The 25,016-nt window shown below is 32.0% G+C and overlaps 1 protein-coding gene across 12 annotated transcripts in view; it reads right to left on the minus strand.

Moving 5' to 3' along the window:
• The window catches only part of LOC148622285 (dmX-like protein 2), a 73,457-nt gene extending 49,534 nt beyond the window's left edge, over positions 1-23,923 (minus strand). For 4 of the 12 annotated variants that reach the window (XM_088572033.1, XM_088572037.1, XM_088572030.1 and 1 more), the window contains exons 1-16: positions 23,726-23,900; positions 17,016-17,141; positions 14,768-14,839; positions 13,219-13,248; positions 12,581-12,598; positions 11,528-11,606; positions 10,762-10,948; positions 9,488-9,554; positions 9,227-9,266; positions 8,543-8,684; positions 8,068-8,253; positions 6,441-6,920; positions 5,419-5,603; positions 2,151-2,363; positions 1,625-1,776; positions 100-212 (exon numbers count right to left, since the gene is read on the minus strand). In XM_088572033.1, the coding sequence (XP_088428159.1) occupies positions 100-212; positions 1,625-1,776; positions 2,151-2,363; positions 5,419-5,603; positions 6,441-6,920; positions 8,068-8,253; positions 8,543-8,684; positions 9,227-9,266; positions 9,488-9,554; positions 10,762-10,948; positions 11,528-11,606; positions 12,581-12,598; positions 13,219-13,248; positions 14,768-14,839; positions 17,016-17,141; positions 23,726-23,812 (2,177 nt within the window). In that variant the 5' untranslated portion in view covers positions 23,813-23,900. Of the gene's footprint in view, positions 1-99; positions 213-1,624; positions 1,777-2,150; positions 2,364-5,418; positions 5,604-6,440; positions 6,921-8,067; positions 8,254-8,542; positions 8,685-9,226; positions 9,267-9,487; positions 9,555-10,761; positions 10,949-11,527; positions 11,607-12,580; positions 12,599-13,218; positions 13,249-14,767; positions 14,840-17,015; positions 17,142-23,725 lie in introns of all 12 variants that reach the window. The other 8 variants (XM_088572042.1, XM_088572041.1, XM_088572032.1 and 5 more) reach the window with 7 other exon arrangements.
• Positions 23,924-25,016: the final 1,093 nt, after the last annotated feature.

A 25,016-nucleotide genomic window follows, 5' to 3' on the forward strand; every position in this document is an offset into this window, starting at 1 on the left:
AAGTAAAAATTCCATAAATTATTTTCTAAAAATCTTGTTTATAATTTATATCAGTCAAGTTTGAATTCTGAACTATTATTTAATTACATAAAGTCTTACCATACAAGGAAACTTCCATCAATAGGATGGATGCTAAACAACATATCAGGACTCTGGTGCCAGTCTTTTAGCAATGCCTCTATCTTCCTGTCTAAGGCATCAATAACTGATCCCTAAAAAAACAAAAAAGAATTTTAAAAAGAATTCTAAATTACCATGTTTATACTACTGAATAACGAAACAAACAAAACATTAAGAATATACCATATTGCACGTAATTTTTGTGGGGTGCTAATTTGGGGGTATTTTGGAGTATTTTGGCAATCTGTCTGAAAACGCCAAAAGAAATTCCACGAAATATTAACTCTGTGCATAAGTGCTCAATGCTCAAATATGCATCCACGAAAACTTGAAACATCAATTTTTTTTCATATACTTTTTTGCCTTAAAACCGCCAAAATTGACATCCACCAAAATAACTTGCCATAAGGTAACCTCACCTTGTCTTAACTGAAACAAAGCATCACATATTTTGTAACCAGAAGTTATTTAAAAGCCTTTAAAATTAAAGAAACAGGCAAAATTTATCTCTATAAAGATGACAATACTCCTTAAATGATTTACTATGCAAGTAATAATTCTAACAAACCATAAAAGCTAATAAAATGCTTTGCATAAATATAGCTTAATACAACTGCAGTGCTTGAACTAAGAACAATCAAAAGACATAACATCAAAGATTTGAATTCAGATTGTTATTAAATGTTTGACACTTCATAGGTTTCTAAAACAATATGAAAGTGATCAAAGAACATAAAATTTTATAATGGGCATTTACATACTACAATTTTACTCAAGTTTTTAATAATATATCTACAGATCATATGAAGAAGGCAACAACATATCTACAGACTATATGAAGAAGGCAACAATGTCATAATATTATTTCATTGTAATTTTTTTGGTTGTATAAGTATAGTATTGTATCATATACTTATCCTAATTCAATTAAAAAACTTTTATTGTAACACATTCATGCATATGGTGAAATGAAGTCCTACACCTTAACAGATATTGTGTTAGTACACAAACCAGTGTTCTAGGATTCCACCTTCCTGTCACCAGGGCCAAGTGCAATTTTGGTTTGGGAAAGTTGATTATTATGCCCCACTTTCGCTTTGGCATGTACAAAGCTTGATTTTTTTTTAAAGGATTTGTTAAGGTTGGAAAGCAAACTTTAAGTGTGGTAAAGTTAATCTGCATTTAGAGTTTTCCGGTGGAAATCTAAAATTTTTAAAAATCCTAGAACATTGCAAACCAGGTACCAGTACACAAAGCAGATACCAATGAATAGTTAGTAACAGTTAAACAACTGTGTGTTGTTATTTACCATTGCAAAAAAATAGAAATTATTACATAAGTTTGGAAAGTCCTTTTTATTCAAGTACAATTGAAAAGTTAGTAACAGTTAAATAACTGTATCCTGTTTTTAAAACTGGCACATATACTAATAAGATGATATATATATATAAATCTGTGCTCTGACAACTGTGCATGCATTCTGCATGCCAAGTAGAAAACTTACTGATACCTCAGGTGATGCTGGAGAACTCCCCGTTCCTTCTGATCCTATTGAATGTATACTACCCTGGCTATCATTGTGATTTCCTAGTTTTAATTCATCAGTTCTACTTTTGGTTTTCTTCTTTCGTTTTCTTTTCTTCTTCTTATTGGTTGCTACAAATATAACATAACTATACAATAATAGATCAACTCCTATATATTTCAGTCAAATCTTCAAAACAATATACTAGTACTAATAAATAACAGGATTTGTTACATCTCTTTTGTATTATTACACAATTAAAGAAACCTAGTGTAATGCAAGAAAAAAAAGTTTTGTAATACAAATAATATCCTAGAATTTGATAATGAAGCAAGATTACTGGGATTACTTACTAGGACATCAAACTACTAATAGTTAAGCTTTTAATAATAGCCTTCCCTGATATTGAATAGTCTCAGGTTAGTGGGATGAGGTTAATATTGAAGCCTGAAGAGTGGGAGTAACACTGATTAATAAATGAACCATTCATTAACAAAATACTGACCTTCTACCTCAGGCAGTTCCTCCTGACCAGAATGAGTGTCACTGTCAGATCCACTGTCTCCTCCCTTCCCACTAGAGAGAGTCCCTCGATGCATTTCCTGTAGGATTGTTTCAGCCTCCATTGTAAACTGTAATTCCTTGTTGTTCAGCCAGTGTAACTGGAAGTTATGTTGAATATCTGCACTGGTGTTCACAACTGGCAGTAATGGAATATCTGAATCAGAAAATAAGAATTGTATTGAGAAGTCTTGAATTCACTGCTAGAGATGCTAAAATAGGAACATCAATAATATATGTCTGTATTAACTGGACCACTATCTTTCTTTTCTTCTTTTTCTTCTTCTTCCAGTACAGAATTGGAGACTTTACTGACTGTTATAAGTTCTACAGGACACATTTTAAAAAGGAAAGAATACAAATTTGAAGAAAGAGTAATCAAGGGAACCAAGGTTATAGCGGTTATCAAAAGAATGTAATCCAGGGACAAAGACCAGACATAGAAAACAGACATACACAACAAAGAACATAAAGTAACTAAAATCATACATACAACGTAACAAAAGCAAATGAGCAACTCGGACTCACTCAAAACTGGGAGCATGGACCAGGTGCACCAGTAGGGTAAGCGTCCTCTGTTTTTCTAGTAACACCCGCCGAGTTGCTCATAAAAAGTCAAGTCCGGGGTAGACAAATGAGGAAAGGAAAACTATGACCATAAAACTTCTGTAGTGATGACTTCAATCTTGTAGCAACATAACCCTGTTCCAGAAGCCTATTTGTTAGAGTTCTAGTGCAATACAAAAAGTCTACATAGTTTCGGCAAGCTCTGGCATAACGTATGAGTTGTGATATGAACAAACCATACGCAAGTGCTGAAGGGATGTTGCCACAGATGAAAGGAAAGTTGTTTTTCGTAAAGTTTGGTCAATAGTTTTCCTTTACCATTGATTTCTAAGTGTAGGTCAAGATATGAGGATGACTTCACAGTGTCTGTAGTAGCCTTTATCTCAAGTTCTTTGGGGTAGATGTGACATATCAAATCCCCGAAATTAAGATTGTTTAAAGATAACACATCATCTGTGTAGCGGAAACTGAGATTAAAGGATCTAGCCAAACGATATTCTTTCTTTCGGATCAGATCAGCTATAAAGTCATCCTCATAAGAGTGAAGGAATAGGTCAGCAAGTAAAGGAGCACAATTTGTTCCCATTGGAATGCCAACCGTTTGTTGAAAAACACGTCCACCACACTGGACAAATATGTTGTCGATTAAAAATTCCAGCATTGTGTAAACATCTACCTCTGTATATTTGGAAGATGATTTGGAATTATTTCTTACAAAGTATGAGAAATCTCTACCAAGAACTATATATTTGTACCTAGGTGTACCATCTTCATTTAAAAAAACAACGATGTATAATGTTTTTAAGTCTGGATTTTACTGAGTATGGGGAATAGAAGTATACAGTGTTGAAAAATCATAGGTTTTAATACTATTATATTCAGATAATAGTCTTGAACTGATTGTCTCCAAAAGATCTTTCGAATTTTTCAGGATCCACACTGAATTAATACCACTACGGGAGTAACAAGTGTTGTGGTAGGACTGCAGACCCTCTTTGACAGTTATGAGTATAGAATTTAAAGTTTTGAAAAAGGTTTGGTGGTACATTTTGCAGATCCACTACAAAACGTTGTTCGTACGGATTCTTGTGGAATTTAGGAATTGAGTACATAGACGGTAAATCACAATCATTGTCCTTGGTAGAGAGACCAAAAGAGGATAGCACAGATTTATGGTTTTCCACAATCTCTTCTTTGGAGAGTGTGGTAGCAGTATTGGTCTTATCACTGCTATTATTTTCCACGTCTACCTCTGATAATAAACATTGGACATAAAACGTTTTGCAGACAAAAAACAATGTTGTTTTGGGCTTTGTCTGCTGGTACGACAACATATTTGTCATGTATAGTAGACAATGTTTTTGCTACATCAGGGTCTTTGAAAACTGATATAGCATTGGCACTCATTGACCTAATTAAAAATTTCAATTGTTAGGAACTTTTAAGTTTAATTCCAATTTATGGAGCATGGTTTACGGTACTTTGGACCTTAAGGAAGGATATTACGCAGAGATTCGTTTTGGATGATGGTTAAATTTCCCGTAGTGACGTGACCAGAAAGACCATATTCAAATGGGGAGTTTTTGCAAGAATAGTCAGGTGGAAAGAAAGAAAGGTGTATCTAACATCTCATACAACCTTCATGAGTAAAATTTCTTAACCTTTTTCAGAAAAAGCAAAAATTGTGTTCCATTTCTGTTTACAAGTAAGTTTTTGTACAGTAAATATTTCAAATTAAATAAAGCCCAACTCATTTTCCAAGGACGATTAATTCAAAGTATATTTTGGTATGTTTAAGAAATAATATCATGGAGGGGGTAGCTGTGAGGTATTAAATGAGAATATAAATGCCAAACCCATGTTAAAATGAGTACAAATCTACCCCCTCCATGAATTATTTCTTTTCTAATATGATAAATACAGTAATTTTTGTGACAAAAATTTCCCAAGGCATAGCCAAAATAATGGCTGTTCCGTTTAACCTCCCCCATACGGAATTTGGATTAAATTTTTATATTTATGTCATCAAATGTGTTAAAATAAAATTGATTTCAATTGGATAACCTCTCAGCCGTTAAATCATCACATAAACATTTTTAAAAGAGTGTTTTGTCTCGAAGCGACAGCGAAAGAAAAAGAGGCAGTGTGCAGATGTTGAGGGTGGGGTTGTACCGACATATACTGTTTGATGATATGAAGACGTCATATTAAAAATTGAAGTAATTCTCATGTGTTTGTAAATAAAAGACTTGATTGAACACACTTTTTTAAAATTATTGCTTCTTAGTTTCTTAACCATAGTTACTTTGTTCAAGAGTGAACCTATCATTCTGCTACACTCTGTCATTTAGCCACTAGCTATGTACCTCCTGATTAGTGAAAACTGATATACGCTAATAGACATACTGTGAATGTTTGTGAAATATATTTTTTAAAAAAATGTTGAAATAGAGGGTTTGGGCTAGTATCTCTCATACATACCTGTTTCAAGGTGAAAACTGTCAGGGAAGGGGATAGAACAATATCCACCTAAGTGAATCTACATCCCAATACAAACCTGAATCAGGAATAACACTATCAGATATATAAAAAAAATTTCAAGTAAGATCAAATCAGTTTTAGAGAAATACACCTCTCATACTAACCTGTTTCAGGGTTTATACTGCCAGCCAGATGGAAATGTAGAGTAGGACAGACCCCATTCTGGTGAATTGCAAACTTGTGGTAGTCATGGACATTGTAGAAACCAGACATGCTGTCTATATGTGGCATACTCATCACAGTCTCAGGGCCAAACTTGTGGTGTTTCTTTCTCTTGTGAATAGCATGTCTGGAAAAGCAAAAGAAAACCGTAACTCCTACTCAATTGTCAACTGAAAAAGTATAAAATAAAGAGCTTCATTTTAACAACTTGCTTTAAAAAAGACATACCTTATATACTTGTGCTTTGATTTTATAAATTGGATTATCAAAAATATTCATCCAAGATAAAAAAAAGAAAATCGTAATAAAAACTGAGAGTCTAGACATTGGACTCTCTTACAGAAATGCTAATGTAATGGCATAGAATAATAATTTGTATGATCATATAAAATATTTATAATAAGCTAAGATTCTTTGACTCAAATTAACATTTAAGTGCAGATCATTGTCTGATAAAGTGTTCTAGCAGCTAATGCTGATCTGATACTGACAGTCTCTAGAGATATAGGAGTAACCAGTTTTTTTTAGTATCAATTTTCATGGATATTTTTAAACAAAAATTGGCTTTTTTGGGGTTAATTGAGTGTTTCCAAATTGAATTCATTCTATTTCAATAAGATATGTTTCATTATGTTGCATTTGAAATCAAAATTACTCTCAGAAAATTGATACCTTTTACAATTATTTGATGTACTGTGAAATGACCAGTACTGTAAGTGCAATATCAGGATTATGTGCTTTAAATGGTGCCCAATAGACAGAAAGTAAAGCAGCAGGATTAAACATTCAAAATCCCATTGCAATTCATTTACCCAAACAACCTTTATGTTTTGGGTGTAAACTTTTTCATAGCTGTCTAATCTTCTTTATAAAGTTAGCATTAAGTATAGTGCATTGCATTGAAAAACAGACACATGCAAAGGCAAAGGGGATTCACTAGCAATATTTACTATGCTCAAACAACCTTGAAAAGGAGGCTTCAGTTTTACTGAGAAACATGCTCCGTGGTGAGAGTGTAAACTGGGAATTTGCCCCACCTCGTTCAATGTGGCTTGTAGAAAACCGAGTTCTTTTGACTGTAACTTTCCTCTCGGTCAATTCCCCCGAACGTCTTTTCACTTCTGACAATGACCTGAATTTTTTTGGCCTAAGCACAACAGGTGGGCTTTCTGGTTTAGTTACATATTCTGAGTTAAATGAACTGAGAGGTGTAATAACATTCTCATCAATAGTTTCTTGGGGTGACTGACCCTCAGCTCTATCACTAAACACTGATTCAGTTTCCATACTATCAAGTGAATCATTCTCAGAATAACAAATGAAACTATCACTGTCCTCTAAGTCCTCTGTTGCTATGGTAACAGAGGGAGAGTCTAGGGACTTATCAGGTTTGATTACTCTTTTTACCTCTTTCAGTTTAAGTTTGAGTTTAGTTCTGCTTGTTCTGTAACAAATGATGAAGGAAAAAGCACAATCAGTACTTATAAAAGAGAACAAAATACTGTAAATATACCAACATTTAAAGTTTCTAATTCATTCATTTTATTTTATATATTCATGGCCATGGATATAAATTTTCTACTTTTAATATATAATTAGTGTTTTATAGTAGTTTCAAATTATTAACTTGGCATTCAATTTCAAAGTTTACCCTAATGAAAGATACCTTACCTACCAAACTAAATTACAGACTAGTAACCTTCAATTTCACTACTAACTTGGCTGATAGGCTTGCAGTATTCAGGATTTTAAAAAAATTCATTTTTTTCTGACATCTAGGTACTGTTTCAATATTTGTAGTAATTTCTTCATTTAACAGTAACTAAAGCTCTGAATCATTTATCAAAATTACATTGTGATTAACAAAACAGGAAGCCAAATTTTAGGGGTTAAATTTTTGCTGCTTTAGACTTATAAAAGAAAACTGCTTTGTTAATTTGTATCTCCATTTATTCAACAATGAAAGCTAATAAGTGGGTAAAATACCTGGGTGCTTATTTCAAAACCATTTGCTTTGTTACTATTTCTTGTTAAGTTTTCATACATGCAAATTATAGCATAAACTATAACTAAACAATGAACATCTTTGCAAAATCAAAAAGCTTTTTCAATGCAGTAACTGGGCATGGAATAAGAAACTTTTGTCTAATACACTGGCCAAGCCAAACAGCAAAGAAAACAATTTATTTGTGATCAATAAAAAGATACCCATGTAGGTACAAAAATGAACCCTTAAATAATTAATTCCAAAAATATGTTTATCAAAAATTAAAACTCTGTTCTTTTCCTTTGTTCTTTAAATATATTTTTCTCCTTCTTAAGTTGATATTTGAACAGTCAATAAGAATGAAAGTAACCCTTCTTTGATATATGTCCATTAATGTTAAGCAAGACTCGATAAGTAAATGTTCAAATTGATCATAACGCATTCATGCTAAGTGACTTAACATAGTGAAAATGTCTGATGTAGAAGAAACATTACAATCAAATACATAATGTAACATAAAGGATGTTAGAAGAAGCCTTTTAATGAAAAGAAATGCAAAAAACGTTTCTACCATGCTATACAACCACATTTCACCTCTCCTTACCTGATTGTCTTCAATCTCTGCATAAATCTTTTCTTGTGTCTATGTGTGTGGAACTTGGGATCAAATGTTGCACTAGGATCAAACTGTTCCAAGTCTATCAGTCCGTCATCAGGAAGTATAGTCTCTACCCATAGTCTACATACATTGTCAGCACACGATGTTACTAACATATTGGCAACTGAACCCCTGTCAAATAATTGGAATGAATATGTAGTTAGCAGGTTTTTATACATATGGATTACAAATAATTTAAAGTACCATTATATAAAAGTTGTTAGAGTAGCCTTTAAATGATAAACCTGAATAAAACTTCATCACTTTAAATCCAAATAAGTCTTAGTATCAAAATGGTATCTGAATTTTCCCTTCAATCTCCTTTCACAGGGTATGCAGTTAACATGAATGTGGAAATACATGGAAGAATATGGTAGATTTGTTGGTATCTTTATTTACATTACCCAATACAAGTACTAACCTTGGCATAAATTTACTAGTTTTCCTCCATGAGAAACCAGTGACAGTTCTGGGATGAGCTATGTATACAAATGAATAATGCAGATCTTCTTTCTTTGGACTGATCAAACTGTCTCCTCTAGTAAGCACAGCTGGAAAAACAACTAAAAAGGAAGATTTTTTTAGGATTGTTTTTAATTTTTGAATAAGTAATGGGACTTAACCAACTTTTGGGCAGTTTATGCTTCATGAACTGTGAAGTGATTTATGAACAAGTATAAATTGTACTGCAGTTGGTTATGCAAGCAAATTCTGTCAAAAATTCATAGCAATCTTTACAATTCAGCACATAATCAATTCCAGCCAAATTAAGACTTGATCCTTTAATGTTTTTTTATGGACTGGAGAGCAATCAACATAAATCACCCCACAGAACCAAACTAGTTTATGAAAATAATGTGTCCCAAAGAGAACCAAACAATAATAAGGCTAAATTACAAATCATATTAACTTATCGTAAAATGTAAATGGAGTGTGATGGATACCAAGTGATAGCATAAGCTAAATTGTCTAGGTCAGATAAACATAATTGTCTCCCTTTACCATAACATTGTAAATATGCTCTCTTTATTGGTCAATAGCAACTGAGAACAAACAACCTTCAATGCATTGATTATGTGAGCTTCTCTTCAAAAATGTATCTTACCTTTCCTGTCCTCGTACCATATCTTCACCAGTCTATCATTCTGAAATAGTATTACATAGAATTGTCTATATAAATGAATCAAATACTCCTAGAATAAGGTTAATGAGTCTTAACACAAAGTGCAAATGTGGTTAAAAAAATCCTTTCTTCTCCACTTTTATTATTAGTTCATAGCCGTATTATGCTAGCTCTTCCAATACAATCTTTACTAAAGTATTTAAATTATTATTTCGTAGACTGATACAATAATGGATATTTTACCTTTCCAGCAGATGCAAACAAGAGTCCATCATGAGAGTACTTCAGAAAGAATACAGGAGCTGATGGTCTGAAAAATAATACCGACATATAATTGTCATCATATGTAAAAAAAAAAAAATTTTTCATTTGATTGTTATATTATTGTAACTCTTTCTACAGAAACATTTTAATCTTCTTAATGTTAACACAGTAAACATGGCTTAACAGAATAGCCAGTAAGAGTTTAATGAAGACAAACAATTTTTTAATTTCCTAATGAAAATAAACGGGCATACAAGTGGACCAATGACCACAACTCCTGGATCAATTTAATAATCAAATAGACCTGTATGTAAATCTTTATGGAAATGAATACAACTACTTTCTTTCTCTTTTTTGTTTCAGTATCTATGAGACAAAATAAAACATCTTCTGACAGAGTCCTACACAGTCAGATTCAGAAACCTAAGACCAATCTATGTAACTCAATTCTCCACACATAGTCCCACACAGTCACTCTTACTTAATTCTTCTGACACAGTCCCACACAGAAATCTAAAAACAATATGTCTTCCTTAATTCTCCAGACACAATCCCCAACAGTTAGATAAAAAAACACAGAACAATCTGTCTTCCTTAATTCTCCTGACACAATCCAACACACAAAAACCTAAGAACAACATGTCTTCCTTAATTCTACAGACATGATTCCACAAAGTCAGACAACAAAAAACAAGGAACAATCTGTCTTCTTTATTTCTCCTGACACAGTCACACACAGAAACTTAAGGACAATAGGTCTTCCTTAATTCCACACAGTCAGATACAAAAACCAAGGAACAATCTGTCTTCCTTAATTCTCCTGACACAGTCACACACAGAAACCTAAGAACAATCTGGCTTACTTAATAATTCTCCAGACACAGTCCCACACAGAAACCTAAGAACAATCTGGCTTACTTAATAATTCTCCAGACACAGTCCCACACAGAAACCTAAGAACAATCTGGCTTACTTAATTCTCCAGACACAGTCCCACACAGAAACCTAAGAACAATCTGGCTTACTTAATTCTCCAGACACAGTCCCACACAGAAACCTAAGAACAATCTGGCTTACTTAATTCCCCAGACACAATCCAACACAATCAGTTAAAGAAACCTTAGAACAATCTAGCTTACTTAATTCTCCAGACACAGTCCCGAACTGAAACCTAAGAACAATCCATCTTATGTAATTTTCCAGACACAATCCCACACAGTCAGATACAGAAACCAAAAAACGATCCATCTTACTTAATTCTCCAGACACAATCCCATACAGGGTGTAGATCCTCATCATGGTTGTAGTAATGTAACTTTGCTCCCTCATCTTCGTGATCACCAACAGAAAACTTTACAGATTTACCACCATGTTCATCTAGTTGTTCATGTTCTAAGTGCCATATCTGTATAACTCCACCTCCAGTTATTAATCTAGAGCCTGTAAAATATAAAATGAAATTATGGAATAACCTTATAAATAAATACATTAGTATTACAGAGACATGACAAAAAAAAGAGGAAAATAATATCTTAAGTTAAAATGAGATATAAGGAGTTGAGTAACTATGTATTGGATATGCTAAAAATTTTTAAAAACTTTTTGTACTCAAAAACTCAAAAACAGATCTTGATTTTATAAAATTTAAAAAATTGATGAAAGTAAAAGAGATATAATCCACATGTTTTAGTAAGTTATACACTTCTTACCCATAAGAATTGTTTTTGATAAAGACTTCAGCAATATTGAATTAATAACACTTTGACATCTGTTGTTCTATCATGGAAAATTAAAGGTAAAATCGGAACTCATGCCAGCATTGACTAAAATCCTTTTCCAGTTCAAAAATATCTCTTTTTATCATACTTCTGATACAGCTTTCTGTGGTTCAGTCAAACCAACTAATCAGCACTACATAAGAGAGTATTTTTCTCCCAAATAAAGATTTAGTTCAAGCTATATTTTAAACATAATATCATCATATACTCCAGTTACCTAAGACACATTACATGCACATACCTTCTAAGTTCCAGCTGAGACAATTGATCAAACTCTCAGCTTCAAAGGCAGCAGTCTGGTACCACTGGTAATCTAATTTCTGCAAGGAAAAGTTCACATTCTTACTACTGTAGATACATATAACAAATTTGCATTCTTACTAACTGTAGATATATGTAACAAATTCATTATCATAACCTTTCATTTCAATTTTGTTGGAGGTGACAATATGAATTCATAACACACAAAAAAATTCTTGACAAATTTGAAAAAGACATATACTTAAATCTCAATTTATAAATTTTGTACTTAGAAAAAACATGCTTTTATCAAATACATTAAAAAGTTGATAGAAACAAGAAGCATGGATGTAGCTTTGTCTCAAGTCTGAAGAATAAAAGCATTATCAAAACCAAACAAAACCAATTTATGAACTCTATGTTGTAACTTAATGACACATATTTCAAAATTATGATCAGTAGTTCATAATTAGCTTCAGTTTAAGCAGATTATAAAACAGAAGATATGCTGTAACAATATTGTTTTACGATTTAATAACACAGAAAAGTTAAAAAGGCAGTCAAACACTGAACTAAATAAAGCTATGTTATAATTGAAGTAATATTTGATAACCAGTTAACAACGAGGTGTTTAATGATAGTTAAAGGTTGAATTAGTCAAAATTATCCATATGGATTAATTTTTTTTTAATCAAAATTTGTATCTAAAGGCTATAGATGATAAATCGTCTCCCTCCTTAAAATGACATCTTAATCACATTTAAAACAGTATTGGAGTGTGATAATTTTTCATCTTTTCCAGTTAAAGGCTCCCTATATCTGCTAATCTGTAAAACCTTCCATAGTCATATTGTATCTAGAGCATGACACAGACGTTTTTTTTTTATTATTATTTATAAGCCCAACTCAATTTAGATTCAAATGATCTGGCAGAATACATGAATGTTGTTCTGAAGCCGCAAGTAAACCACATGTACTGTATGTGATTTCAAAAGAGTGATGATGCTGAAGTAACATGCAGTTCTAGTGTGTATAACTAGCATTATATACAAACCTCTCCCAGGCGATGAATCTGGATATAAGGTTAATATAATGGTGGTTGTAAATGTCTTAATACTCTTGCGTATGACAAATAAAATTTTAGAATGAATGAACATGTTAAGTGGCTAGTAGTTGATTCTCTTTTATTAGCAACAAATATAGCAAGTAGCGTATCACAAAGGGATATTTGAATAATCTTCCCTCACAAAGTGACAACACTTATATACACAATATCCTTATCATTCAACATTATGTTTCATCCCTTTCACAAAATTTGTTGACAGGGTAACTACGGTGACATTCAGGAAAATGGTTAAATAAGGAATTTATACGGTAATTAATTCATATTTTAAGGAATATATGTACATGTAATAATCTCATTGCAAATTACATTATTCAAACCATACTATAAATTTGACAACGATTTTCATAATTCTTTTTTAATTAGCAAAATCAAATTGCATTATAAATTTGACATTATCAATTGCATATTACAGTTGATACTTAATCAACAGTTTACACAGGTAAGCAGGGGAGATAACAGTTGCATTATCAACATTCAGTAATATATTTTTATTAAAATCCTATACCACCCTGTGTATTTACTGAGTAATATAAACATGCATCCATAACCCTGTATAAGATATTTACATGTGGATGAATTGTACACTCATCCTCTTCCTAAAAATAAAACAACTAAAGGTCAAAGTCAACATAAAGTATATGGGAACTAAAATGTTCATAAGGTGACAAATAATAAACAATAAAACTCTCCAAATCATGCAAAGCAAAGATTAAAATTATATCTTAAAAAAGTTTCTACAAAATAAAAACAAAATTTACACAATCTGACATAGTAAAATTGTAAGATATGTTATAAATCATATGGGCTCATATGTTTAGGATAAATATGGATAATTTTGTAATATAAAATCACATGAAAATGAAAAAAATAATAGGGTGCAGCTTGTTACAACCAAGAACAGTTGGGGGGGGGGGTAGTATCAACACATCATTCAAGCTTGATACAGCTTTGAAGTTTGACAGCAAAAAGTCATTTGACATAGAATAAAAATTTGACCAGAATCAAAGTGGCCTCTTGTTAGCTCATAATTCCTAAATGGTTCCTGTCACAAACACCAAAATCAATCCCAACTTTGATTGAGAAAATAGCACTTTGTGGTACAATTACAAAGATATACATTCACTTTTACTCAAGTTATAATGTAGACATCAGGAAAATGCTGGTTTCTGGCCCCTTATTCCTAATATGGGCCAAGCCACAACCTCTAAAAAAATGGTACATCCCCTCTCCTTCAGAGCAGGAGTATAATAAATCCAGACTTCCTTTGGTGGTATGACACCTTGTGTTACAAATTCAAAGAAATTCATTTACTTATATTCACCAATGTCTGGACTACTGAAAAATCCTTGTTGCCGTGTTTGCCCCTCACTCATAAATGGCTCAAATCTAAACCCCCAAAATCCACCCCAGTATGACCTTAGTGGTATAAAATATTCTAGAACAATATTATGAACATTATTGTCCAGTCAAGTCTTCAGTTCTGAACATTTCAGATGTTTCTCAAGTTGGTCCAAAAATATGAAACACGTAAGCTTTTCACATATTTCAAAAACAAGTAAAAGAAAAACACATTAGGCAATTTTTACTGTATAGTACAATATAATATGCTTGTACATTGAATATGAATGTACTCAAATGTATTTAACATTGATTTTCTTATTCCGTCAGTTAAATTTTTCTTAGCATCGCATCCCTGTAATTTATTATATTTTTAATCCAACGTAAATCAATGTTTTAATGTTGAAGTTTTAATTACTTTCCAAGAAGAATCACTACTCTTGTCCAATTCAATAAATCTGAGAAAAACATATTAAATTTAGTGACAGAAACTAAGTAAAATAAAAAATTAAGATTCTAACTAATGCACTTTATGTATTTAACTCCAGGGTTTCTAAAGCTCCAATAACTTATACTATCTATGTTATATTATATAATACTCTGCAATAAAACAATGTTCTCAGAATCATACCCTACATGTAATCATGACCTCACTTTAACTTATGACCTTTTTATAATGCTCAGAATAGTTCTGTCAGTTAGTTGAATATATAATACAAATATAATATTTGTAGATATTTATATGTACCCACTGTAACTAGCTGTAACAATACTAACATGTGTACTTTCATGGTGGAGTAGAGGTGTTGGTTCAAATATGTACACTTTACTTTTATAGGATGCAGCAATCTGAAATTAAAGATAAGATTCCAATCTAACCCATGTCACTAAATTGTCAAGAGATTCTTTTTATTATTCTATAGTAGTCATACTTATCCCCCTTTTATTGTTTTTAAAAGTCCAAATTCAGACCTAATTTTACATGGAACATCTGGAAAATGAAAGTGCTGTTAGCACAGGAGATTTTTTATCCTTGTGAAAATAAAAGAAGGCATGCAAAGTCAATTTCAAAGATTAAATGATGTAAAATAAAGCTAAAAATAAATTTGCATTTCCTATATAATTTACACTTGTTTTTTCTTCAATGTTAAAACTGAATGTTAATCTTAAAATACTGATTACAAAGATCTGCACATTAATAGACAAACAGTATGTAACTAAACACACATTCACAAATTTTGTTTAATTCACTTTTTTAACAAATTTTTAAACCTGCCTAGAAAAATAAAAGAACAGCGTTCCACTGTCCCCTTAAAAAAAAAGTGAGGAAAACTTTAAAATTCACTGAAATTTTCTAAGTCCAAGGGCCATAACTTCCATAAAATTCAATCAACCCTAACCAAAGTCAAAATTAATCTGTAACTTCTCATAGTAGGACTACATACAAAATATAAAATCCATTGGTGAAAGCATTACATAAAAAGTGTGGAAAACTGTAAATTCACCAATATTTTCTAAGTTCAAGGGCTGTAACTTCCGTAAAAATCAATCAACCATAACCAAAGTTAAACTTAATCTGTACCTTTTCATAGTAATTCTAAAAACAAAATTTCAAATCAATTGGTGAAAGCATTACATAAAAAGTGCGGAAAACTGTAAATTCACTGAAATTTTCTAAGTCCAAGGGCCGTAACTTCCATAAAAATCATTCAACTGTAACCAAAGTCGAACTTAACCTGTAACTCTTCATAATAAGGCCAAATAAAGAAAACAACCTTATTTGGTAAAAGCATAACAAAAAAAGTGCAGAAAAACGTGGAAGGACACACAGATGGATGCCCGGCATTTCCAATAAATTACTATTATACTGAAAGAAATATTTGGTAAATAGTTCATGAAGCTGAGAGTCATATGGCAATATATGGACTGGTTGTTCACCCCAAAAACATTATATGGACTAAAGCATAGCTGAGGTCCATTGGATTTTTTGGGGGGACCAACCAGTCTACATGTATATATTGCAATTTGACCCAAAGTAACTGAACTATTTAATATATCATACTTTTGATATGGATATATTTGACATTGGAACATCCATGTGGAAGAAAAGAGAAAACATACACAACTTCTGACATTGTGACATCACATTTTTAATTTTAAAACAAGGCAGTCCATATAATTTCCTACCCGTCCATATGATGTTAAATGGACCAGCAGTTATATCTAACAAAGAAAAATAAATAAAAATCTTAAAAGTATAATTTTTATATTTACATACAATAATTAAAATATCACATAGTCCAGAATATTCTAGTGCATGTAATTGCAAGATTAGTTGTCACAGAAATATTTCTCTTCTTGTGAACTGTACATTGTAACTTGTGGTTGGTGGAAATAAGTATTTTTTATAAAGGAAAGGTCTGATATAATGGCCTGAGAATCTGTAATTTCTGAAGGTATTGCCAAGTGCCTGACAGGTCACTATGGCAGACAAAGAACATTTAACAGGGCCATTATACAATCTCCCATTTCTTTAATACCGGTGCTATAGAAATGAGCACTAATGGCTGGTATAACCAATATTGGCCACTGTCAAAGTCAATGCTTGTACTGACCAGCTTACTGCTTGTCTAGGTCTGAATTAACTCTGGAAATATGAAACAATGAAAAATAAAAAGAGATTCTATTATGAAAACTAAAAATTAACCAATAAATTATTCAAACCTCTCAAAGCATTAATGACACATTGTAAGATTTGTGGACAGATGGACAATTTACTGTTAGACAAATGAAATAGTTGTTTTGGATGATACTTGTGTAGGAAATTTCAATATCAAAAAGGAGCCATTGTTTTTCTTTTTCTTGTCAGTAGCCAAAAGGTTACATGGCCTTGATCTCTGATTCATGATTTTAATTTTTTTTATTTTTATTTTTCATTTATTTCAGCAACAAAAGCTAAATGTATAGAAGCATTAAAAGTTAAACAGAAACATTAGTTTATACCAGTTAACATAAAATTATTGACCTTTCCGGAATCTGTAGAACAGTCTATACAGCTGACCTTTATGTTGCCATGAGTTACACCCGGTATAATCTGCACTCGCTGGAAATCACTGGCTAGAATAACTATATCACAACCTGCAGCATATGCCTGTAAATGGATATGAACTTATTTGTTATCTGTACACATATTACATTTGACTTAAGTTTATTTTGCACAATTACAGTACCTGAACTGATCTGTGCAACTATTATTATCCATCATTGATCACTGATCAAGTTCATACCAGTCATCAATCTGTTTAACTAGTGACGGCTTCCATTTCACAATATATGACCACTAATCGGTAAATATATTTCACTGGTACAATTTTTTTAGCGCCTCCACCAAAATTATTGTTTATGATTTCTAAATGCCAGTTTGATCGTAGTCGAAAATTAGCATCCCCCCCATTTCATTGTTTTAGGCAGATATTAGTCTTCCATAAAACTTAATATTGATGTAATTGTGAAAATTCGTAACTATTTTAAAAACAATTTAATCATCCATTAAACAGTGCCTTTGCATTTTTGTCATTTCATACAAACTTATTTTTCCACAAAAAAGGGGGGGGGATTGGCAAAATGTGGCTCTTATCATACCTTATCTTTTCTAAGTTGAAAAGGGCATAACTCCCATACAAATCACAGAATCAAAATTTCCTAATAATTTGCACAAGTACAATGATATTTTTGCAACAAACCAAGTTTTATGAAAATCTATTGGGTAGTTTCAGGAGTTTCTTAGATCAAAAGGGCATGACCCATAAAAATTAGAGAATCAAAATCTGATATTATGCACAACTAAATATGATGTTCTTGCTACATACCAAGTTTCAGGAATTTCTGTTGAGTAGATTCAGAAGACTTGAATGACAAGCTAATTTTTTGTTGTGTTACTGATGACAGACAGACGAACAGAGTGACCTAACTCAAAGGCCAGCATTTAGCATTTGCCATTTGCGGCACAGGTAAAAATCAAATAAAACTGTAAAAATTCTGACAAAGTATGAAAACTATTTCATGAGACATTTTATGTAGAAAACAGTATTTGTCAAACACCTTCATATTTATATGAACACAGCTTTCCATATCACTACAACTCCCAAAATATCTTATTGTTCAAAGCCTATCCTAAATATATTTGGATTGAAAAACTACCCAAAGACCTCCCATTTTTGTAAAAAAATCTTTGAAAACTACATAGAAGCATTATGACCAAAAAAAATGTATTTTTGTATGCTAGGCCTTGGATATCGTTTTAAATAAAAGAAAGTATGTTGATAATATCACAAAACAATAGACCTGAAACCTACAAACAAGTCAAGAGTTATAGCCTATATGTTTAATTCTTTTATTAAACACAGAAAAGAAGTGAATTTGTTGGTAGTGATCAATCACGAAGACAAATAACCTGAGACCTAAAACACTTCTGACAAAACCTTAAATAATTCATAGTGAAAAAATTCAATAAACTAATAAATAATGATTAAATTTTGCTACAGTAATTATGATTAATCAGAATTATTCATTCACTAATTATTCAACACAATAAAGATCCTGTTACATAAAGATTACAGCTGAATAAGTATGAGGGCCTGTTCTAATTCAGGATATACTTTGGGGGAAATCATTTCTTAATTTACTGTTGTATCAAGTATGTGGTGGTATTATACAGCATGCATCTATTTCACTTATTGTGGTATTAATGTTTAAATAGAATAGTACAGTGTAAAGCCATCTGTCCTTACATCATCAGTTAAGAATCTGAGAGACCATATCAAGGAAAATGTAGTAATATACACTTTACCTAAATTTATAACACTGTAATCAATATTTCTAGAAAATTTTTCAAAATTTATAAAGTGATAAACTTGTCATTTCATGGCCTTATTTTATATCACCTTTATTCTAAAATCTACAAGCTTCTATAAAATGAGTGATGCGGCCAGTTTTACAATATTGTTATAGATCTTAAAATTTATATATATATACATGTACATTGAATAATATATGTATACATGTACATGTATAGTGAATAATATAATTAGAACAGGTATGGTGACAACAACCCACTAATAAGACTATTCAGTTCTAACAATCAGGTATTCAAGCAATTTTTTTTATCTGTAACTAATGAATGAAATATAATGAAATCTCTAAGTTTTTCCCATAGTCACATTCCACAAGTATTAAGCATACAACAAATTACAAGGGGCTTTATTAGTTTATTGAACTAATTAATATCATGTCTTTATATAAACCCACCAATCCCTATTACATCATTGTAATGAATATCAATCTAGATGTGGAATACATTAACATGATCGGGAATGATTACAAATTTACTGAGTAGTGGTTGAATAATCAATGATGAGACCATCACTGAGAGAGATGTATGATTATTTCTACTCTGATAAATCTTTTCTGTACCAGACCAATAAGTTCTTCTACTGACAGTCAACTTATCTGAGTAGCTGTACATGTCATCTTCAGACTTAATTGAATGACTGTCACAGGAAAGAACTGTACTGTGATAATCTTCATCCTTATAATTGGTATGAACAATGGATATACAATAGTTAGGCAACACTGTTTTGAGGATATTCTAGATAGCATCAGTGTTCAAAGCACATGATTCTCCATTTCAAAGTATTTCACTGGCTCACTTAAAAGATCATAGTTATTTTTATTAATGTCAAGTCTAGACAAAGCAAAGTGGCACAAAATTTGAAGAACTAATAGTAATAAAAATTAGATTTATCATAAAAATTAAAGTCCCTGAACCAGCATGATATGATAATAAATTATCTTTTAAGTTGTATAAAAAACATTACCAGACAAAATGTTTGCTCAGCATACAAAAGTCATTTTTCTTAAATTGATGAAACTTTTGTTACTGTTTGCAGCAATGCAAAATTTCAATACTTTGACATGTCTTATATTCCAGCCAAAGATTTCCAGTGAAAAGATTGATTGATTGATTCTATTTTAATGTTGTTTTGGTGACCAAGCCATATCACATCAAGAGCATTTAACAACCATGGAATATAAACAAGAGACTCCCAGGAGCCTGAATCGCTCACCTGGTTCAATTTTGCCTTTCAAGGGCAATAAATTAAACAAGAAGTTGTCCAACAATATTGACTCAAGAAAACTTTGATAGGACTTATCATAAGGATCATTTCAGTAAATGAAAGTCTAAATCTATCATAGTTTTCAAGACATTGGCTGAAGACTGTAAAAAAAACAAAAAAAACTGTCATTTTCCCCGTCAAGGGCAATAACTCTTATAAGAAAGAGTCTGACAAATTTCATGCCTGCAGACTTTTGTAGTCCTAAAAATAAGGATCATTTCAGCTATGAAAGAATTTGGCTAAACCTAACGGTTTTGGAGATGCATGTGAAAAACTACTGTCTGACCCCTATGTTCTATTTTTAGTAACAGTGGCCATATTTTTCAACGGATCAAAAAGATCCACTTCAATTCTATGCAGGATACCCCAAGGAACACTTACACCCAGTTTTCTTTCAATTGGTAAAATAGTGTCAGAGGAGAAGATTTTTGAAAGAAATAACATTAAAAATAGCAAAAAAATCTGAAAAAGGACAATAACTCCAACATGGCTTAATAGATTACAATGAAAATTTGACTGCAGATAGATCTCATCATGCTAAACATTTTGACCCCTTTCAACAAGGGCTAAACCTAACCGTTTTGGAGATATATGCAAAAAACTATTGTCTAACCCCTATGTTCTATTTTTAGTAATGGCAGCCATGCTTTTCAACGGATCAAAAATCCCAACGTCAGTTCTATGCATGATACCCAAGGAACATTCATACTAAGTTTGGTTCCAATTGGTTACATAGTTTCAGAGGAGAAGAGTTTTGAAAAATTGTTAACGACAACAACGGAAGACGACAATGACAGATGCCAAGTGATAGCAATAGCTCACATGGCCTTCGGCCAGGTTTAGCTAAAAAGGGACCAAAGTCTCTTCATAAAACCATTCACTTAAATCTGTAAATGCTAATTGCATGTACATGTACATGTACAATTAAAAAAGTATGTTCAAGGGTACATTTAGGTTTAAGAAATAAAACAACAAAGAAACTTCATTTCAATGAAATAAATAAAAAAAAAAACAATTAGATTTAAGTAAATTCACCAACTTTATATGGTAATTAAAATCATTCCCAGTGATCTTTCTAGCACTCATCAGTTTTGTCATTGAAGAAAGACTTTTCAGAATGACAAAAAATAATCTAGCCTCATTTCATCATCTGAAATCTTTGAAAGTACAAAAAAACATTCAAAACTGTAAGCCCAATATTGGTTCAAGTCACGAAAGTGACAATTTTAAAACCCCAAGCTAATTACAACTCTCAACAGGTGTCAACAATCACATAATTTGCCAATTACGCTAATCAGGCACATGCCTATCATTTGACATTTTGACTATAATGCACACAGTTAGTTCAAATGTTCAAATGCTGGAAAAAATTTCTGCTGGGAAAATTCTTTTACTTCTCGTTAATCTTGTATCAAAATGACATACATCAAACTTAAGCGGAAACCAAATGTGGATAATTTGGTGACAATACCCGGTTTTCATTACATTTTGTGGTTGCATGTCAGCGATATTTACAATTTTCAAAATATCATTTATGCTATAAATGAACTCCTCAGTGACCAATACAAAATATAACTGTGAAATAACAACATAAATTTGTCATTAACTCGGTCTTGATCTCAATAGCATACTTGAAATTGTGCTGAAAAAAGAATTTCATGAGATACGTCACACCACAGGGGAAATACTAATTTGAAAATATTTATATCTGTTCAATACATGTAGTACTGATGCATGTTATGGCAATTCATATATGTATCTATATCTACACTGTGCTAGATGTATTTATGTTTTTCTACAAAGGGTGGCCATGCAGGAAACAGCATTTTTTTCAATATTAAAGACATTTAAATAATGTTAGGGATATTTAAAGTCATCAAGGGAAACAAGATTCTAGCAGAAATCAAAAGAATGTAATCCAGGAACAAAGACCAGACATGGAAAACAGACAAACACAACAAACAACACAAAGTAACTTAAATAATACACACAAAGCAACAAAAGTAAATGAGCAACTCGGACTCCATCAAAAACTGGGAGCACCAGTAGGGTAAGTGTACTCTGCTTTTCTAGAAACACCCACTGAGTTGCTGATAAAAAGTCAAGTCTGGGGTAGACGAAAGAAGAAAGGAAAACTATGACAAGTTGAACAAATCAGTTTTCATGATGCATATGGATACACCGTAACAATCCACAACTTCATGATGAGGACTATAAAACTGTAGTGATGACTTCAATCTTGTAGCAACATACCCCAGTTCCAGAACCTAATTGTAAGAAGTCTAGCATGATACAAAAAGTCTGTGTAGTTACGGCAAGCGCTGGCATAATGTATGTGCTGTGATATGAATATGCCATACACAGGTGCTGAAGGGATGTTGCCAAAGATGAATACTGAATGAAAAGTCATCACATTTGTCGTAATAGTTTTTCTTTACCATCGATCTTTAAGTGTAGGTCATGATATGAGGCTAACTTCAGATTACAATTTTGATTATATGGTCCCTACTTAAGTATAAGAGTGTAAAAGGATTTCTATTTTTGATGATTCATAAAGGCTGGGGAGTGTCTGTTTTAATTGAATCTCAGGTATGCTATTTGGATTGTCCAGAAAAAAATCATTATTCATATGCAATGTACATCTAAGTTTTATTTAATGTCTTTACACCATGCTGTAAATAACAGATGATATTGAGATATCTTATGACAGATGCATATACATTACACTTTAAAAAATATATAAAAAAATGGTACTCATTTTCTAATGCATTCAATGTAAGTGACTAAAGCTTTCAAAATCCTTGAAAAAACCCTGAATTCCTAATTACAATCCTTGATGAGGACCATTACAGTTTTAATTGTATTGAAGTTCATGTCAATCATAGCATGACCTCTGGATGACAAATCTGATACAGTAGAGTGAAGAGAGAATTTTACAAATCTTCATTTCAATCATATTTAATACTGTCTTATTTTGAGACATTTGATATTTCCTCTACACCAGTATAGCAGTTGAGAATTTTACCGCTATAAAATTGGGAAATTTGGAACATATTTATATGGAGAATGGGGCTGAAATTCCAACCCAAATTAAGAGATAAAATTACTAAGTCATCTTAGAACTACAAATGAACAGGCATCTGTATCATACAAAGTACTTGTAGTCTGGTAAAATCAACTGAAATCAGTCAGTTTCTATATTCTTTTTCTAAACAATGTACCTAAAAAAACATGCAGCAGTCGGTGAACATATGCATATGTACACACATATTGTATACTCTTACTGGGAAAACATGCCATTCATAGATTGTCTGAAAGTACGTTACTGTACAATAATGTACATGTACATGTAGTTGCACATTCATGTCAATCATGCCATGAATCACTTTAATTCATACAAGATATTGGGGTAATGCTGGAGAGAAATCTATCTTAAACCTAATAAAAACTAAAGCGTTTTGTTCTACTGTCACCAACATTAATGCAATAGGATGTTAGTTCGTAATCTTCCTTATGCTACGTTTTTGATGATGACAGAGTAATGTTTACATATTTTTACCGTGAAGTGTATGCCTTCTACACTTCCAACAGCGTAACAGTGATCCCCTGAATTGCAGGCACCAGTAAGGACCTGGTGTCGGTTCATTCTTTGACACTTTGTCTGTTAAAAAATCACATCTTAACTAACAAATAAATAATCACAGAAACTCCTCCTCGGTCGTCGCCATAACGGGTCAATTTTCAAGGGAGGTAATTTACAACAAGAAAGATTGCGGTTCAATCACGAAATTTTATCGACTGCTCTGATCGCGGGCGCATTTCTATCACGAATCTGGCATACACACTGAAAGTAAGAGAATAAAATATTTGTACATTCTAAGGAAGTAAACACAAAATACTTTTACTATCCATATTTGACTGTTATATAGTGTGTCTATGCCGTTCGAAGTTTAAGGGAATGTAAAAATGAAGATTTTTATTACTTGTATAGCACATGTATATATACGGTTCTTATAATAAAACCGATACTATCTATATATCAATGATTGTAATAAAACATGTGTCTGATCCTAAAAGTATTGCTGGCATGCCCAATGATTATTTCTAAAACAAAACATTTTCTTCAGACAAACTCGATGAAGTGGTTCAGTGTGTTTTCTATACCTCTCATGACTGAGGAATTTATTTTCAACTATCGTTACTTGATGAGTCAAAAGCAACAGGCCTATAGTTACAAATTAGTGCAAACATTTTAAAAGTTCGCTTTCACTCTGTCACATATAGCTACCCAAGTTTACAATAATAAAGGTACAAATGAAACTATGATGTGACTAGGGACAATATATAATTCAATATAAATACCCTGAAATCAACAAGTACAGATTTATTCCATATTACCCTTGGTTTCTTAAATTATCAAAAGACACATAAAGACTCGTTAAATGATTTATCACCATATTTGAAGCGTTTGATTTACGATATACTCAAAAACTAAAAAAAAAAGTACAAGTTTTGTAAAATAAAAAGGGTGTTTAGCAATGTTTTATGTTAAGCAACATACCTTATAAAATTCTGAAACGAGTACATGTAACCAAAACCAAATAGGAAAGATTCACTTTATACGCTTTCACAATATGATTTCCGGGGGTGGGGGGTGTGGGGGTGTTTTTGCTTGTAGGTTTGTTGGCTTTCTGTTTTAGTGAGGGTGTTTTACTTTTTTTAGAGCATCACAAAGTTTGTTTTCATAATTCCTAACATTTTTCTCATAGGGTAAATTTCCTTCAAATCATTTTTAAATGGTTGATGACAAACTATTTACCATATCAGGATGTAATCTAATCATTTCAATT

The sequence above is a fragment of the Perna viridis genome, chromosome 3 (assembly GCF_037379345.1).
Source record: "Perna viridis isolate PV_CMFRI_1.1 ecotype Kerala chromosome 3, ASM3737934v1, whole genome shotgun sequence".
Classification (NCBI taxonomy): domain Eukaryota; kingdom Metazoa; phylum Mollusca; class Bivalvia; order Mytilida; family Mytilidae; genus Perna; species Perna viridis.